Here is an 18,229-nt window from a genome sequence, read left to right on the forward strand (position 1 = left end):
GTCCATAGATCTTTGAAGGCATCAAGACAGGTACTTCAGGTGATTAAGAAAGCATAAGGGATATTTGTCTTCATTAGTAAATGCATTGAATACAAGATTAAGGTGGTTATTATGGAGCTGTATATAACATTAGTTTGGCCACAGCTGAACTACTGTAAGCAGTTCTGGTTACTACACCAAAGGAGGGATGTCATTCCACTAAAGAGGTTGCACAAGTAATTCACCAGGGTGTTGTCTGGGCTGGAGTGATTAAATTACGAAAAGAGACTAAATAGTCTATGCTTGTTTTCCTTAGAGCAGTAAATTTTCTTTAGAGAGATCTGATTGAAGAGTATAAAGTTCTGAGGAGCACAGACAGGATAGTTAGGCAGAAATCTTCCTGCTCAGGATAGTGGTCAGTAACCAGCAGGTAAATTTTTTAAGATAAGCAGCAGAAGGTTTTGAGGGAATTAGAGGAAAAGCCTTTTCATCCAAAGGATTGTTTGTATCTGAAACTCACTGCCTGAACGTGCTGTTGAGGCCGGAACACACACGGCATGTAACGACTATTTCGATGAGCACTTGAAATTCTGTAGCAAACAAGGCTATTGGTCAAGTACTGAAAAATGGAATTAAAATAGCTGGATGTCTGATGACTGGTGTGGACACAATGAGCTGAAGGACCTCATTCCCTGCTGTAAAGACTCTCTGACTGTATTTGCATGACAATGTGGCATATTACCCAAGTAGGTCCTATGCTCAAAAAGCAGTGAAAATCTAGCCTGGCCAATTACTGCCCCATCAGTTTACTTTAAGTCATCGGCAGTGATGGAAAGAGGTTGTTGACTATGAAATTGTATTTGCTCAGCAATAACCTGCTCACTGACATTCAGTTTAGGTTCTGCGGGAGCCATCCAGCTCATTGAAGCCTTGGTCCAAACATGGATTAAAAAGCTGAATTCTAGAGGTGAGGGTGACTGAGCATGACAGCAAGGAGGTGTTTGACTAAATATGGCATCAAGGACAAAAGAGTCCGTAAAAATCATGGAGAAAGTTAGAGATATATGTTATTGCTTAGAGATATACATACCCTGCAGGAAGATGGCATGGTTGTTAGATGTCAATTGTCTCAGTCACATGACATCAGTGGAGGAGTTCTTCAGAATAGTGATCCGGCCGCAGTCATCTTCAGCTGCTTCATCAATGAACTCCTTCCATTATAAGGTCAGAAGTGGGGATATGTGACCATCAACACCAATGTGCAGCACAGTTCATTAATCCTCAGATATTCTATCCATATGCAGCAAGATCTGGACAGCATCTGGGCTAAAGCCAATAAGTAATTTTGTTGCCACAAGAGCTTAGTAATGATCGTTTCCAACAAGCAAGAATCTAACCCTATTCCTTTGACATTCAAACATGTTGCCATTACTGAATCCTCCATTACTAATTTTCTGGAGTTTACACTAACATAAAAACTGAACTTGACTAGCCATATAAATACTGTGGCAGCAGATGAGGTTGAGAGCCTAGGAAGCCTGGGGCAAATACTCCAAATCCTGATCCCTCAAAGCCTGTCTGCCATCTACAAGGCTAAAAAGGAGTGTGATGGAATAATTTCCATTTGCCTAGATTAATGCAGCTCCAACAACACTCAAGAAGCTTGACAACATCCAGGACAAAGTGGTTGCTTAAATATTTACTCACTTCATCCAACTCCAGTGTGTAGTGGAACAGTGTGTACCTTCCTAATGATGCACTGTAGCAACTCTCCATTGCTTTTTGAACAGCATCTTCTGAACCCACTACCTCTGCCACCTAGGAGGAGAAGGGAAACAGATGCACTGGAGCATTGTCATCTCGAATTTCCCCCCCAATTCATACATCCTGACTTGGAGCTATATCATTGTTCCTTCACTGCTTTTAGGTCAAAATCTTAACGCTAACAGCACTGCCGGTGTACTACTGTCTGTTGACTGCAGTAGTTCAAGAAGGTGCCTCACCCCACCACCTTTTGAAGGGTAGTTGGGGATGGGCAGTAAATACTGACCCAGCCAGTGATGCCCAAATCCCGTGAGCAAATAGAAAAATAGATTGCCAAAAAATAGTAAGAATACTGAGGGGACTTCAGTACAATTGCATTGGCCCACAGTTTTGACAATAATACAAGCTAAACAAAGGGAAAAGCTAGAGTTTCTACCTTGCTGACTCTACAATCAGCACATTTGAAAGAAACAGAATATCATTTTCCTTCTGCTATTAATGAATTAACTTGACTCAGTCAGTGGTGCTGTCACTGAATTATTGGTACTCCAATTCCAGTACAGCAATAAGTGACAGCCACATTTCAATACTAATTCTAAAAAGTGCTATGATTTTCTAGTTCTTCTGCTCTGTGACCTCAGTTAGTCTAACCTCAGTGGTGGGAAAGATGCTGGAATCTATTATAAAGGATGAAATTACAACACATCTGGATAGTAGTAACAGGATAGGTCAGAGTCAGCATGGATTTATGAAGGGGAAATCATGCTTGACTAAGCATGCAACATGTACCGGGAAATAGAGAAGGCATGTCAGAAAGGCAAGGTTACATTGATCATGGGTGACTTCAATATGCAGGTGGACTGGGTAAATAATGTTGCTAGTGGATCTAAAGAAAGGGAATTCATGGAATGCTTACAGGATGGCTTTTTGGAACAGCTAGTCATGGAGCCCACAAGAGAGCAGGCTATTCTGGACCTAGTGCTTTGCAATGAACCAGACTCTAGAAAAGATCTTAAAGTAAGGGAACCCTTAGGAAGTAGCGACCATAATATGGTAGAGTTCAGTCTGGAGTTTGAAAGGGAGAAGGCGAAATCTGATGTAATGGTGTTACAGTTGAATAAAGGTAATTATGAGGGCATGAGAGAGGAACTGACTAAAATAGACTGGAAGCAGAGGCTAACCGGGAAGACACTAGAGCAAAAATCGCAGGAGTTTGTAGGTATAATTGAGGACACTGTACAGAGGTTCATTCCCAAGAAAAGAAAGATTAACCGGGGAGGGATTAGACAACCTTGGCTGACAAAGGAAGTCAGGAAATGTATTAAAGAAAAAGAGAGATCCTATAAAGTGGCTAAGAACAGTGGGAAATCAGAAGATTGGGAAGGATACAAAAGCAAACAGAGGATAACAAAGAGCGTAATAAGAAATGAGAGGATCAAATATGAAGGTAGGCTAGCCAGTAATATTAGAAATAATAGTAAAAGTTTCTTTCAGTACATAAGAAACAAACGACAGGCAAAAGTAGACATTGGGCCACTTCAAACTGATGCAGGGAGCCTAGTGATGGGAGATAAGGAAATAGCAGGAGAACTTAACAAGTACTTTGCGTCAGTTTTCACAGTGGAAGACAGGAGTAATATCCCAAAAATTAAAGGGTGTCACCGGGCTGAGTTGAGTATGGTTGCCATTACGAAAGAGATAGTGCTAGAAAAGTTAAAAAGTCTTAAAATTGATAAATCTCCTGGCCCCGATGGGATACACCCTAGAGTTCTGAGAGAGGTTGCTGAGGAAATAGCAGAGGCATTGGTTGAGATCTTTCAAGAGTCACTGGAGTCAGGAAAGGTCCCGGACGATTGGAAGATGGCTGTAGTAACCCCCTTGTTCAAGAAAGGATCAAGGCAAAAGATGGAAAATTATAGGCCAATCAGCTTAACCTCGGTTGTTGGTAAAATTCTAGAATCCATCATTAAGGATGAGGTTTCTAAATTCTTGGAAGAGCAGAGTCTGATTAGAACAAGTCAACATGGATTTAGTAAAGGGAGGTCATGCCTGACAAACCTGTTGGAATTTTTTGAAGAGGTAACAAGTAGGTTAGACCAGGGGAACCCAGTGGATGTGGTCTATCTGGACTTTCAAAAGGCCTTTGATAAGGTGCCACACGGGAGACTGCTGAGCAAGGTGAGGGCCCATGGTGTTCGAGGTGAGCTGCTGGGATGGATTGAGGATTGGCTGTCTAACAGAAGGCAGAGAGTTGGGATAAAAGGTTCTTTTTCAGAATGGCAGCCGGTGACGAGCGGTGTCCCGCAGGGTTCGGTGCTGGGGCCACAGCTGTTCGCATTATATATTAATGATTTGGATGAGGGAACCGGGGGCATTCTAGCGAAGTTTGCCGATGATACAAAGTTAGGTAGACAGGCAGGTAGTACTGAGGAAGTGGGGAGGCTACAGAAGGATCTAGACAGGTTGGGAGAGTGGTCCAGGAAATGGCTGATGGAATTTAACGTGAGCAAGTGCGAGGTCTTGCACTTTGGCAAAAAGAATATAGGAATGGACTACTTTCTAAATGGTGAGAAACTTAATAAAGCCAAAGCACAAAGGGATCTGGGAGTGCTAGTCGAGGATTCTCTAAAGGTAAACATGCAGGTTGAGTCTGTGATTAAGAAAGCGAATGCAATGTTGTCTCTTATCTCAAGAGGGTTGGAATATAAAAGCAGAGATGTACTACTAAGACTTTATAAAGCTCTGGTTAGGCCCCATTTGGAGTACTGTGTCCAGTTTTGGTCCCCACACCTCAGGAAGGACATACTGGCACTGGAACGTGTCCAGCGGAGATTCACACGGATGATCCCTGGAATGACAGGTCTAGCATATGAGGAACGGCTGAGGATACTGGGGTTGTATTCGTTGGAGTTTAGAAGATTAAGGGGAGATCTAATAGAGACGTACAAAATAATACATGGCTTTGAAAAGGTGGATGCTAGAAAATTGTTTCTGTTAGGCGAGGAGACTAGGACCCGTGGACACAGCCTTAGAATTAGAGGGGGTCATTTCAGAACGGAAATGCGGAGACATTTCTTCAGCCAGAGAGTGGTGGGCCTGTGGAATTCATTGCCACGGAGTGCAGTGGAAGCCGGGACGCTAAATGTCTTCAAGGCCGAGATTGATAGGTTCTTGTTGTCTAGAGGAATTAAGGGCTACGGGGAGAACGCTGGCAAGTGGAGCTGAAATGCGCATCAGCCATGATTGAATGGCGGAGTGGACTCGATGGGCCGAATGGCCTTACTTCCACTCCTATGTCTTATGGTCTTATGGACTAATCTTCTGGAATTTTTTGAGGATGTAACTCTGAAGATGGACGAGGGAGATCCAGTAGATGTAGTGTACCTGGACTTTCAGAAAGCTTTTGATAAAGTCCCACATAGGAGGTTAGTGAGCAAAATTAGGGTGCATGGTATTGGGGGCAAAGTACTAACTTGGATTGAAAGTTGGTTGGCTGATAGGAAACAAAGAGTAGTGATAAACGGCTCCATTTCGGAATGGCAGACAGTGACCAGTGGGGTACTGCAGGGATCAGTGCTGGGACCGCAGCTTTTTACAATATATGTTAATGATATAGAAGATGGTATTAGCAATAACATTAGCAAATTTGCTGATGATACTAAGCTGGGTGGCAGGGTGAAATGTGATGAGGATGTTCGGAGATCACAGGGTGACCTGGACAAGTTAGGTGAGTGGTCAGATGCATGGCAGGTGCAGTTTAATGTGGATAAATGTATGGTTATCCACTTTGGTGGCAAGAACAGGAAGGCAGATTACTACCTAAATGGAATCAATTTAGGTAAAGGGGCAGTACAGAGAGATCTGGTGTTCTTGTACACCAGTCAATGAAGGTAAGCATGCAGGTACAGCAGGTAGTGAAGAAGGCTAATAGCATGCTGGCCTTCATAACAAGAGGGATTGAGTATAGAAGCAAAGAGGTTCTTCTGCAGCTGTACAGGGCCCTGGTGAGACCACACCTGGAGTACTGTGTGCAGTTCTGGTCTCCAAGTTTGAGGAAAGACATTCTGGCTATTGAGGGAGTGCAGCGTAGGTTCACGAGGTCAATTCCTGGAATGGCGGGATTACCTTACACTGAAAGACTGGAGCAACAAGGCTTGTATACCCTTGAGTTTAGAAGACTGAGAGGGGATCTGATTGAGACATATACGATTATGAAAGGATTGGACACTCTGGAGGCAGAAAACATGTTTCCGCTGATGGATGAATGCCGAACCAAGGACACAGCTTAAAGATAGATGGTAGGCCATTAATGGTAGACCATTTAGGACAGAGATGAGGAGAAACTTCTTCACCCAGAGAGTGGTGGCTGTGTGGATGCTCTGCCCCAGAGGGCAGTGGAGGTCCAGTCTCTGGATTCATTTAAGAAAGAGTTGGATAGAGCTCTCAAGGATTGTGGAATCAAGGGTTATGGAGATAAGGTAGGAACAGGATACTGATTAAGGATGATCAGCCATGATCATATTGAATGGCGGTGCAGGTTCGAAGGGCAGAATGGCCTACTCCTGCACCTATTGTCTATTGTGATGTAATGTCTACATGATTCATCGTCACAATAAAATTTCTGACCTTTTTGCCTTCACTCACACTCAAACTTTGTGTTGAATATGAAAATGAGAGAAAATGGGGGAAAATAAAACTCACCAGTAATTTCCAATTTCAGCAGTGCAAATGTTACCCTATATTGATGGTGTATTTTTCTAACGGTTGTTTTGTATTGCAGTTGGAGATGGAAGATGAGGACACAATTGATGTATTCCAGCAGCAGACTGGGGGCCAGTACTGACTGCTGACACTCTCCATGTAATTGTCTGATTATCCATAGATCATCAGCGCTTCTGACAAAGCAGCAAGTTACTCTCAGCAGCAATTTGGAAAACATTTGTAGAATATTTTACATCCACATACACCTTCATAAGAGCTTTTATTGTTTGCTGGTTAACCTTATTACATTTGATTTTAAATAATAAAAATGACCAGTTTATACAGAACAATCGGAATCAAATGGTTTTTACTGAAGTCTGCAACAGTAGGAATACTCGACCAAACCAGATTTCTAATTCCCAAAAATCCATTTTAGCAAACTATTTTTTTATTCTATCTGTTTGTGTTTGGCTCCTAATGTAGCTTTTAAAAATTTGTAATAAGATAAATTATTCATTTCATTGTTTTCAGTGGTTTGAACTGGCATAGCTCGCTCAATGGTTGCCATTTCCTGTATCAGTGTAAGGACAAACCCATTATTTTATACAATTTGTATTGTTGTAGACCCACAAAGCATTCTTGGTGCTGTATTAAAGTAGTGTAAAATAGGTCAGAAGATGGGTTCCTTCATTTTGTTTTCCTTGTGTGTCTCTTGTTTCATAAATTCCTTATTAAAACAATTAAAAACTAAACTGTTATGTTTAGCATCTCGTTTTTTATGCTTTGTAATGTGATTCTACTACAACTGGTTAAAGTAATTAATACTTAATGAAGCAGTAAAGTTCTGGGTTTAATCTGCAATCTGTGTCATGCCACGACCAGAATTCTTCATGGGTGAGACCATCTGCATCACAAACTGTACCAAAGACCAGGGTGGGCAATGTGCGAGGTCCTTCAGGCTGTTTTCCTATCACTCGGTCAATTAACCAGGCACCTGAAGGATCCTTTCTCAACCCTGCTGACTCCCCAGTCGGCACATTTGAAGAAAACTGTCCTTTATCTTCTGCTATTAATACATTAACTTGGCTCAGTCAGTATTACGATCACTGAATTAATGGTGCCCCACTTCCAATACAGCACTAAATGACAGCCACTAAATGATATGGAAATATCATAATTTGAAATGTTTAAATCACGACTAAATTATTTGTTGCTTCAGTTCTGACATGTTAGTAATGTGTTTGTCAATATCCAGCAAGGTTTGGGTCAGACTTGGCCATTAGCTGACTGCATTGGCATATAATGAATAGCGAACTGGTGAGGCACCAGCAGGTGATCGGAATCTGCAGACCAAGGATTGAGTTTGAGCAGATCTCAAAGGATGATAAACAAATTAAGGGAAAAGTACTGTGCACTCTTGTTTGTGGTGCTGCTCACCATAAAGATGCTTTATTAACCAGTATCCATATTTCAGACCAGTTCAATTGGTGCTTATCAATATACTTCCAGTGGTTCCCCTCCAAATGAAATCAGAAGTGCTGCTGAAGCCAATCTGATTTATTATTCTAGTATATATAGTTTTTTTCAGCAAATTAAAAGGAAGAACTTGCATTTAGAGTTCCATTCATTATCCTACAAGTCTCTCCCAAGGGCCTTTCATGCAATTAAGTTAAATATAGGAATGAGAGATAAATAATGGCCAGGGCACCAGAAATGAATCTGCTTCTCTTTCCAGATATGCTTTAGAAACTATTACACACATATGGAACACTGTTCAATATCACATCCAAAAGACAACACCTTTAAGAATTGATGTATCAACTCGATGTTATGATCAAGTCCCTTCTGGAATTCACAATCTTCTAACTCTGGCATTAGTGGAATCACTGAGCCATGACTGACAAAGTTTCTCATTCTCTTAAGCCCATTTTTTCTTATCAGAAATGGTAGATTTGGAGAATGTGGAGCCTAACCACACCCTGCCCTAATACTTTCTTGAAGAGAATGTTTCTATGCAGTAGTTCTGGCTCATCTTGTTCCATTTGCTTCAAGATGTTGGGGCCAGTTTTAAAATCTCTGCAATACATTGTCTGAAATCAAAATTTGGCCACAGACCTGTTGGACTTAATTCTTAGGTTGAAGCTCACAGTTTTTATCAGTCTTAACATTGCTATTCAAAACAGAGTGAGATAGGTATTTTTTCCTATTATTAAGAAAATCTTACAATGCACTTGGAAAATCAGAAAATTAACAGTTTTGTTTTACTGAACCCCTCAGTGTGGAAAGAAGCACTGGCCCTCCAAAGAGCGACCCACCCAGAACCAGCCCTGCTGCACCCTACCCCCTAAACCCTGAACCCTACATTTACCAAAGCTAATTCATCTCACCAACACATCTCTGGACACGACAGGGCAATTTAGCATAGCCAATCAACCTAATTGCGCACCTTTGGACTCTGGAAGGAAACTGGAGCAGCTGGAGGAAATCCATGTAGACCTGTGGAGAATGTGCAAATTCCACTGATTTGAGATTCTTCTATAGATTTAATTTGTAGGAGAGATAAATGGAAATTGGTAGATGTAGTGTATTGGATTTTCATAAAGCACTTTATATGATCATCACAAAAACAAATTCAGAATAACTTTGCAGTTGGAACTTGAAATTATTGGAATAATGATTTTTTTTGCAAATCAGTGTGGAATCTTTAGAGTCATATTGCATTGAAACAAAACTTTTGATCCAACATGTCCATGCCGTCCAGGTTTCCCAAGCTTGCCTGCATTTGGCCCATTCCTATTCATGTACCTGTCCAAATATCTTTTAAATGTGGTAACTGTATTTGTACACTTACTCTGGTAATTCATTCCATATGTGAATTACCCTGTGTGAAAAGGTTGCCCCTCAGGTCCCTTTTAAATCTTTCTCCTCTCACCTAAAAATTATGCCCTCTAGTTTTGAACTTTTTGACCCTAGGGAGAAGCCTTTGCTATTCACCCTATTTGTGCCCTTCGTGATTTTATAAATCTCTGTAAGATCACCCCTCAACTTTCTACACTCCAGTGAAAGATGTTCCAGCCTCGATAACTTGAACCCTTCAGTCCTGGTAACATCCTTGTAAATCTTTTCTGCAACCTTGCCAATTTAATAATACCCTCCCTATAGCAGGGCAACCAGAATTGAACACAGTCATCCAAAGTGATCTTACCCACATCTTGCACGATTGCAATATGATGTTCCAACCCCTATATTTAAAGGTCTGAGCAATGAGACCAAGTATACCAAACACTTAACACCCTGATCACCTGTGATGCACTTTCAAGGAACTACTGAGAATCCAATGAATCCAAATTGTGTTACAAGCTTTTGTTCAATATATCACTTTAATTGTTATAAATTCTATCTTATGATCCCACTCCACTAATTACCTGATGAAGGAACAGCACTCTGAAACCTAGTATTTCAAAGTAAACTTTTTGGACTCTAACCTGGTGTAGTGTGATTTTTAACTTTGTCTACCCCAGTCCAACACCGGCACATCCACATCAGGCATCTGAGTGACATCTATTCCAAAGATTTTTGAAAATCCAGATACATTACATCTACCCTTTTCTACCTTTTCTACATCCTTTTCTACCCTATTAGATAGAGCCTATAACAAAACTCTGAACAGAATTTGCTTTTTGTCAATTAATGTTGATGTTTTGTCTAATTATATCACAATTGACCCAATTGCAGTAATGAATATTTTCTTTACCAACCTGTTCAGTGATGCTATTACACATCCCTGGAACTGGTGAAATTTGAATAAGGCCTCTTGGCTTAGAGAAGGGACACTACCATTTCCACAAAAACCCCCAATAGCTTTAATAGATATTTTCTAATCATGCTGTTAAGACATTTATTACCTCTGGAATTGGTGGAGTATGAACCCAAGCTTCTTGGTACAGGGTTGGGACACTATTATTGCAGTACAAGAGCTCCTAATCCAATTGCCTTAATAGATATTTTTTAATAAACCTTTTCAGAGATGTTATATACTTCTGGAACAGTTGGGACAGGTCTCCTGTCTCAGAGGTAGGGATACAATAACTGCACCACAAGATTCCTTAATCTAATTGTTCTCATACCACATGCCCATCAATAAATTTCAGTTTCCCTACAATTTATTTCTAATTGTTTTTAGTTCTCTATTTTTCCACCTCTCCCTTTTTAATAGGGAAATTATACTTGATACAACATTTTCAACATGTTAATATTACTTAGAGAAGTAGGATTCTTAACAACATCATAGTCAACTTTCAGAGGGGAGTCCACCATTCTCTCCTGGTAGATGGAGTCAAACTGTTAATTCTGAAACACAAGAAAAGGGTTCTTCCAATCTCCAACAGTTCCAATTCTGTAAAATAAATTATAAAAAATAAATTCAGGAGCTGCATGAAGAATAACGTAATGGATGCTATTATAATGAACACAGTCATTGAAATTTGGGATATACCAAAAAGGGTAGGATCTGTCTGATTAAAATGTTGCAGCTTTGTGTATTTTTGATGGAAATGCATTAATTGTGACCTCACTACGTCTGGAAGGTATATTAGAGTGATGGCTGTTTGTGTGAGATTTAATTTGGGGGCATGGAAGGTGGGAGAGGATTTTGAGGTTGTTGACCTGCCCGCTGAGCTGGTAGGTTTGTTTGCAGATGTTTCATCACCATACTAGGTAACATCAGTGCACCTCTGGTGAAGCATTGGTGTTCTGTCCTGCTTGCTATTAATGTGTCCTGGTTTGCTGAGGTGGGTGATATCATTTCACAACTTAAGCTACAAATCTTCTCAAGAAGATTTTTGTTCTGTCTTTTATGCTAGTTTAAATAGTGTTTCTAGGAAATTAGTGCTATTCTTGAGTTGTGGTTTTAAGTTTAATGGAAAATGATAATTTAATATATTTCTGCTTGAGAGTCCAAATATATATGTCAACACAAGTGCAGAAGGTATTAGTACAAGATTGCATCACTAATAAATGAGTTATTTGAGGCTGAAAAAAGTTCCAGAAAATCAAAGAGGTAGCCCCCAAGAGATCAAGAATAGCCCTTCACAAAGTCTCAAAAGAGCTCTTAAAAATATAACTTTTCTCTATACGTTATGTCTCTGTTAATAAAACTTAACTTACCATAGGAGTAACTTTCTCTCAACATGTTTGGTCAACATCAATGACTTTTGTACAAGTACGCTCAGGTCCCTCTGCTTCTGTACCTCTTTTAGAGTTGTACCCTACTAGGTATTGTCTTTGTATGTTCTCCTTATCAAAATGCAGCTTTTCATTGAACTTCAAGTGCCACCTGTCTGTCACTAACACCATTTTCTCTATATGCTCACGAATTTCTTTGTTATCCTAACCAGCATTTTTTGGGTATTATTTCTGACTTCCAACGTTCACAGTATTGTTTTTTGTACTATACTTGTATTGGTGTTGATGCAATTTCTTTTGTGTTCTCTAGTCGCTATCCTTTTGGCTCATATCAGCTGGGCATAGCTGCAGGAACGGAATTTTAAGAACTCATCAGTCAGCATTGCTGTATACTTGGATATTTCTTTTATTCATATCGCTGATCATCTACTTATGCTCCTATTTTGTATATTTCTAAGGAGAAATATCTCGCCATTTCTTGCAGCCTTATCTCATCTCCTCTTTAAGCGTTGGATACAAGTGATAGTGGGGTTCCCTGTCTGGGTTGCGCGATTAATAGCGCTGCTTTGTTTACAACCAACCTCTGTCCCTGTTTTGCCCTCTTTCATCGAATTTTATCTCCTTTTAGTTTTACTCTTCCTTCCAGTTTTGCCCTTTTTTCCCCCAATTTTAACTGCTCACGACTAGCTTTGCCCCTCCTTTGCCTCTGGCTTGGCTCTTGCATTACGTCACCTCAACTCAAACAAAGCCCGCTGAATGTGTCACTCAGTGGGGACGTTCCGCCTTCTGGGCGTGATTGGCAGCTCCTTTCGCCAATGGCATGAGGGACGTTTGTCATGGTTACCAATGGGCGCCAGAGATGTCCGGGATTTGTACCAATGGGCAATCAGCAAGGGCTGGGTTTACCTGCCGGTTTATAAATAAAACTGCAGCGAGGACTCGGGTTCGCCGCGAGAGACTGAGGAGTTCGAAGCCGTTGCTTTTATAGTTACGGACTGCGAGAAGTGGGGGAAACGGCAATAACCGGCGTCTGAAATGACTACAACCACTACATACCAAGGCCTGGACTCCACAGGCCGTAGCAGCTCCAGGTATTCCGGGGACCGTTACGTGCCGTTATAACAGACGGGGTGTTGAGGGGCGGCGGCAGCATTTCCACCGCGGGAGCCCTCCGCCCGGTTCGATGTGAATCGTTCAGACAAAGGACTAGGTTTGGTGCTCAGGGTGGGATCTGGGTTCAGGGGAGAGACGGGAGAATACCGCCTCAGTCTCCTCCTGCCGCGGAGAGGGTCGGAACCCTTGGCAGTTGTTTCTTGTCCTGTCAGCCTGGGACAGAATCTATATCCTGAGGTATTCCCCCCCCGGCCCTCGGGGAGGGTCTTTACCTTTTGAGTGTTGTCTCCTTAAAGTCCACACCTTTCGCAACTGGGCAAGTTGTACCTTACCACCACTAGCCTCCCATCCCTTACCAGCAAGGTTTCCAACCTGATGTGCTGCCTTTCTGGGCATCTCCACCGCTGCCACCACCCACCCACACTATTCTCCCCCCGGGGTAGGATCTGAAGCTTTGGGTGTTGCCCCTCTTGGCATCAGTGGCTCCTGTGATGTATGGGCGTTTTTTATTGCTCCTTGGTTGTCTGAAGCAGGCGCAGTGCACGCGAGTTTCTGTCACTTCACATTAGACAGTGGACATAATGGATGAGTCCACTGCCAGCTACTACAGGATGCCAGCGCATCTTGATACAGTGCTGCAGCAATGTTTTAATTGGCCAAAACGAGCCCTTTGTTTTATCTCTTTGAGCAGTATTCTTTGCTTACTAAGGGTTTGGGTAAGTGTAAAAAGACAGCTGCATGGTTATGATGGTCTGTACATCTTGGAATGCCTCCAAAGGTCTTGGTTGTTCTAGTTGTACATTGGTGAATCAGAAATTCCAGGGGACTTTGAATGACAAAATCAGCAATATTGCATGTTGTTACAAAGGGTAAAATGGTATCTGTCCTTGTGAAATAATCTTGATCAGAACCATGGGTGGGTCGTCCTTTCATTCTTAATCAAAGGAAGTTGGCAGTCTTCAGCTATCTTTCTATAGTTCTTCAATACATACCTGTTTCGGTGCCATTGATCAGTGGCAGGAACCTCAACCTTTTCTTATAAGAGCAGAAGGTAATGATAGTTAAGGCTAGTTTCAGATGTTTAAACTGGCCTGAAAATTGTACCATGATCTTGTATTGAAATGCACAGACTATCTGTGTGTGTAAAGAAGAGACTGTTTGTTTGGATGTAACCCTTTGTCTGGCTTGATGTTGCCTGAGCCATGCGCAAGCACTGGGGACCTCAATCCATCTTTATTTGCAATCTGATGAGCTTGCTTAAATATTTGTCTTCACATATACATGTGCATATGTTGCAGATATGTCAGAGTTTAGATTGAATGCTCAGCCTCTGGTGTTAGTCTGGAACATAAAACACTGCTGCTGCAAAGTAGAGGGTGTGGTTGGGCATTTGCCTGTTGTCTCTGTCAATAATGGCCATTCATTTTAAATATACTTTTGTTTAAAATGCCTCACATATAGGAATCTTTTAATCGATAAGTGTTTTCTTGTGACTTTGAATGGAGAATTAAATGATTAGCTGAAGTGGCCATTAGTTTTTACTATTCAAGATCCAGACACTAAGGCTGGACTGATTATATTGGCTTCTGTAATATTAAAGGGAAACAAAATAAGAAAGATAAGTGTTTCCCAATGCTTTGGTTGCAAATGTAGTGTTTCTGAAGATGGGAATCTGTGCTGGCCACCCTTAAAACTGGCTGTGCGCAATTAGGCAGGCTTTACCTGCATCTAGTCTTAATGTGGCAGTGAAACAAAGAAAAGGAAGCAAATCCTGAACTGAATTCCCCCTATCTTGTTGGACACCTCTTCCCACATTCTCAGATACCTACCAATTTGAGACTTGGGTTGACTAGTTACGTAATCCATGGCAGAAATTCCTCACCATGAGTAATGTCTTCTGCAAATTGAGCAACAGCTGAGACTGACTAAAAATGTCAGTTCAGTTTGGATTCTCAGGATTGCTCTGTTTCAAAACTTGTTATATTTGTCCAAATATGGGTGGAAGAAGTGAATTTGAGTTGAGCGTGACTGCCTTTCTCATCAAGGAGCTAAAGTAAGTTTTTGAGGTCTAAGGAAATCTGCGGCCAACGGTGGAAGAACTCTTCACTGGTTGGATGCTGACCAAGCATATGACTTAATAGTAAGTGTTCTTGTGGCACAGTGGTAGTGACCCATTTCTGGGTCAGAAAGCCTGGATTCAAGTTTCACCTGTTCAAGGAGTGTCATAATATCTACCTTAAAAATATCACTAACCAGATAGTTTTGGTTTAGTAGTCATTCACTGTCAGGACAGTGCTTGAGGCCCAACTGTTGACCTTGCTATCAAAAGAAGATTAAAAGTGGCCATGCTCTCTGATTTCCCCATGTTCAGTTTGATTCCCAACTTTGGGAATCAATCTGGCATCATGCAAGTTGGGCTAGTTTCTAGCTTGGACTGAGAAATATTCAACAATTTCTCAAAACCAGACAATGACTAAGAATTTCATTCCATCTTTTTATATTCAATGGCTAATCCTTAGACTAGTCCACACTTAATGGTAAGGTCCTAGGGAGTGTTGCTGAACAAAGAGACCTTGCAGTGCACGTTCATAGCTCCTTGAAAGTAGAGTCGCAGGTAGGTAGGACAGTGAAGAAGGCGTTTGGTATGCTTTTCTTTATTGGTCAGAGCATTGAGTACAGGAGTTGGGAGGTCATGTTGTGGCTGTACAGGACATTGGTTAGGCCACTGTTGGAATATTGTGTGCAGTTCTGGTCTCCTAATTGGAAAGATGTTGTAAAACTTGAAACGGTTCAGAAAAGATTTACAAGGATGTTGCCAGGGTTGGGGGATTTGAGCTATAGGCAGAGGTTGAATAGGCTGGGGCTGTTTTCCCTGGAGCGTTGGAGGCTGAGGGGTTACCTTTATAGAGGCTTATAAAATCATGAGGGACAGGATAAATAGACAAAGTCTCCTCTCTGGGGTCGGGGAGTCCAGAACTAGAGGGCATAGGTTTAGGGTGAGAGCGGAAAGATACAAAAGAGACCTGAGGGGCAACTTTTTCACAGAGGGTGGTACGTGTATGGAATGAGCTGCCAGAGGATGTGGTGGAGGCAGGTACAATTGCAACATTTAAGATCCATTTGGATGGGTAAATGAATAGGAAGGGTTTGGAGGGATATGGGCCGGGTGCTGGCAGGTGTGACTAGATTGGGTTGGGATATCTGGTTGGCATGGAGTTGGACCAAAGGGTCTGTTTCCATGCTGTACATCTGACTGTATGATTAAATGAATGCTGTGAATGCAGGAACTGATCAGAGGTTAGGAGTTGTGCTGTGGCTCTCCACCTGACTCCTTTGTGGGTTTTCTGTGATTGCCCTATGACACCAGTCAAGAGGCAGGAAGAAATGCATCACTTGTTTGGATGAATGTAGTTGTAACACAATTCAAGTAGCCTCTTCATAGGTGCCCATCTGCCACCTAGCTATTCACCACTGTTGCTGTCTGGCTGTAGAATGTAGCATCAACACAATACACTGCAGCTACTTAAAAAGCCTTCTTGGATAGCATAGGCTAACCACCTTCAAGTTCTCCTCCAAATTTTGTACGTTTCTGACTTGGAACTTCATTGCCATTTATTTGTTGCTGGTTCAAAGTCTTTGAACTCTTTGACAGAGCATTTGGGAGGGTTTTCAGGTGGATTTAAGTGGTTTAATAAGTCACTTCTTACTGTTGTCTTGAGATTGCCTTGCTGCAATTTTCAGTTCTGTTGGGACTTCTCATAATAAGCTTTGTCCCAACATACAGCAGGACTTGAACAGTGCCCATATGTCATGAATGAAGAATCAGAATTATTATGATACAGATAATTTGACTCTTTTGAGTAGAGCTCATTTTTTGTACTAGCTTCCAATCTCTCATACTGTCTGGCCCAAAATGCTGTTATGATAGCTATTCCAGTCTTTACAACAGTGACACAAAATATACTTTAGATTAGATTAGATTCCTTAGTGTGGAAACAGGCCCTTCGGCCCAACAAGTCCACACCGCCCCGCCGAAGCGTAACCCACCCATACCCCTACATCTACCCCTTACCTAACACTACGGGCAATTTTAGTATGGCCAATTCACCTGACCTGCACATCTTTGGACTGTGGGAGGAAACCGGAGCACCCGGAGGAAACCCACGCAGACACTGGGAGAATGTGCAAACTCCACACAGTCAGTCGCCTGAGGCGGGAATTGAACCCGGATCTCTGGCACTGTGAGGCAGCAGTGCTAACCACTGTGCCACCGTGCCGCCCAATATAGTTGCTTTAATATAGTTGCAACCATAGAATGGTTACAGCACTGAGAAGGCCATTGCAGCTGTGCTTCTCTACAAGAGCACCATGTCTAGTTCCATGCCCCCTTGTTTCCCTGCAGCTCAGAAAATGTTTTCTGTTGAAAACCCCATGTTGCTTCCATCACAATCTCTGACATGGAGAGTGGTTAAGATGTTAAACTCAATGTCTTCCACATCAAAGTCACTGCCCTTCTTGACCCTCTGTTATTTCAAAGATTTCAGTAAGGTAGTTAAATACATTTTACATTAAGAAATCAATAATGGCTTTCTTTAGTTTACATGAATTTATCTGAGACTATTAATTTTGTTCTGAATTACTGTTTCGAGAAGTTTTCCCCATCATTGAAGTCAAATTGTCAGCTCCTGTGCAGTCCTGCTCCTTTGGCTTTCAGCCACTATTGCTGAACAAAATATTCCCTTGTGGTTGGTTGTGCCTGCAGTTCAGCAACCTTAGTAAGTAACTTTACATACTTACACATGTCTTGTAAACTTAATTTAACCTCTCTCAATCTGACTCTATTTGTGCCTTCCTATTTAAATATTTCTAGAACTTCCTTCTCTCCCAATCCCTTGTGAACTTATTTTTCTATGTACTCCCCTACAAGTTAGTTTAAATCTTTTGAACAGCACAAGCAAAAATATTTTGTCCTGGGTTTTTTTTATATGGAAGTCTAATGTGTAGAACACTGAAGATGTGATCTGTCATTGTGAAAAGGCTTTCTTTAATAGTGTCCTTTGTAACCAGGTATTGTTTTTCAAGATGCTAAATGTAATGTGACATCTTTGTTTTGGACGATTGGCTGAATACCAATACCCTTTGGAGTATTCAATAGCTGATTTTGATGTTGTGCGGGTTTAAGGTTCACAGAAGTTTGTTTTTCATTTTGCAAGCAGAGTGTTGCAGCCTCCTGGTGGTGGATCCAGTATCTCATTTGGGGTGGAGGAAAATGTTAAACCGGTCCATCCTCGTTCAAACAAGACTGCATCGAATATCTTTGGACCACCAGTAGAAAACCAGCCTGTGGCTAGAAGAAGCAATCCACCAGGTGCAGTACAGTATATAATGCAAAAGCAAAATATTGCAGATACTGGAAATCTGAAATTAAAAATAAAAATGCTGGAAACCGTGAGTCAGGCAGAATCCATTTGGAGGGGGGGAAATTAAC

The 18,229-nt window shown here is 41.5% G+C and overlaps 2 protein-coding genes across 3 annotated transcripts in view; both read left to right on the top strand.

Moving 5' to 3' along the window:
• Positions 1 to 7,196, top strand: part of LOC140463917 (small ubiquitin-related modifier 3) — a 45,127-nt gene extending 37,931 nt beyond the window's left edge. Inside the window, exon 4 of the mRNA XM_072558394.1 lies at positions 6,524 to 7,196. Coding sequence (XP_072414495.1) covers positions 6,524 to 6,586 — 63 coding nt within the window. The 3' untranslated portion in view covers positions 6,587 to 7,196. The remainder of the gene's footprint in view (positions 1 to 6,523) is intronic.
• A 5,344-nt stretch (positions 7,197 to 12,540) lies between these two features.
• The window catches only part of jpt1b (Jupiter microtubule associated homolog 1b), a 43,601-nt gene continuing 37,912 nt past the window's right edge, over positions 12,541 to 18,229 (top strand). Inside the window, exons 1-2 of one of the 2 annotated variants that reach the window (XM_072558402.1) lie at positions 12,541 to 12,719; positions 17,955 to 18,109. In XM_072558402.1, coding sequence (XP_072414503.1) covers positions 12,664 to 12,719; positions 17,955 to 18,109 — 211 coding nt within the window. In that variant the 5' untranslated portion in view covers positions 12,541 to 12,663. The remainder of the gene's footprint in view (positions 12,720 to 17,954; positions 18,110 to 18,229) is intronic. The other variant, XM_072558403.1, reaches the window with a different exon arrangement.

This window comes from Chiloscyllium punctatum, chromosome 39 (assembly GCF_047496795.1).
Source record: "Chiloscyllium punctatum isolate Juve2018m chromosome 39, sChiPun1.3, whole genome shotgun sequence".
NCBI lineage: Eukaryota > Metazoa > Chordata > Chondrichthyes > Orectolobiformes > Hemiscylliidae > Chiloscyllium > Chiloscyllium punctatum.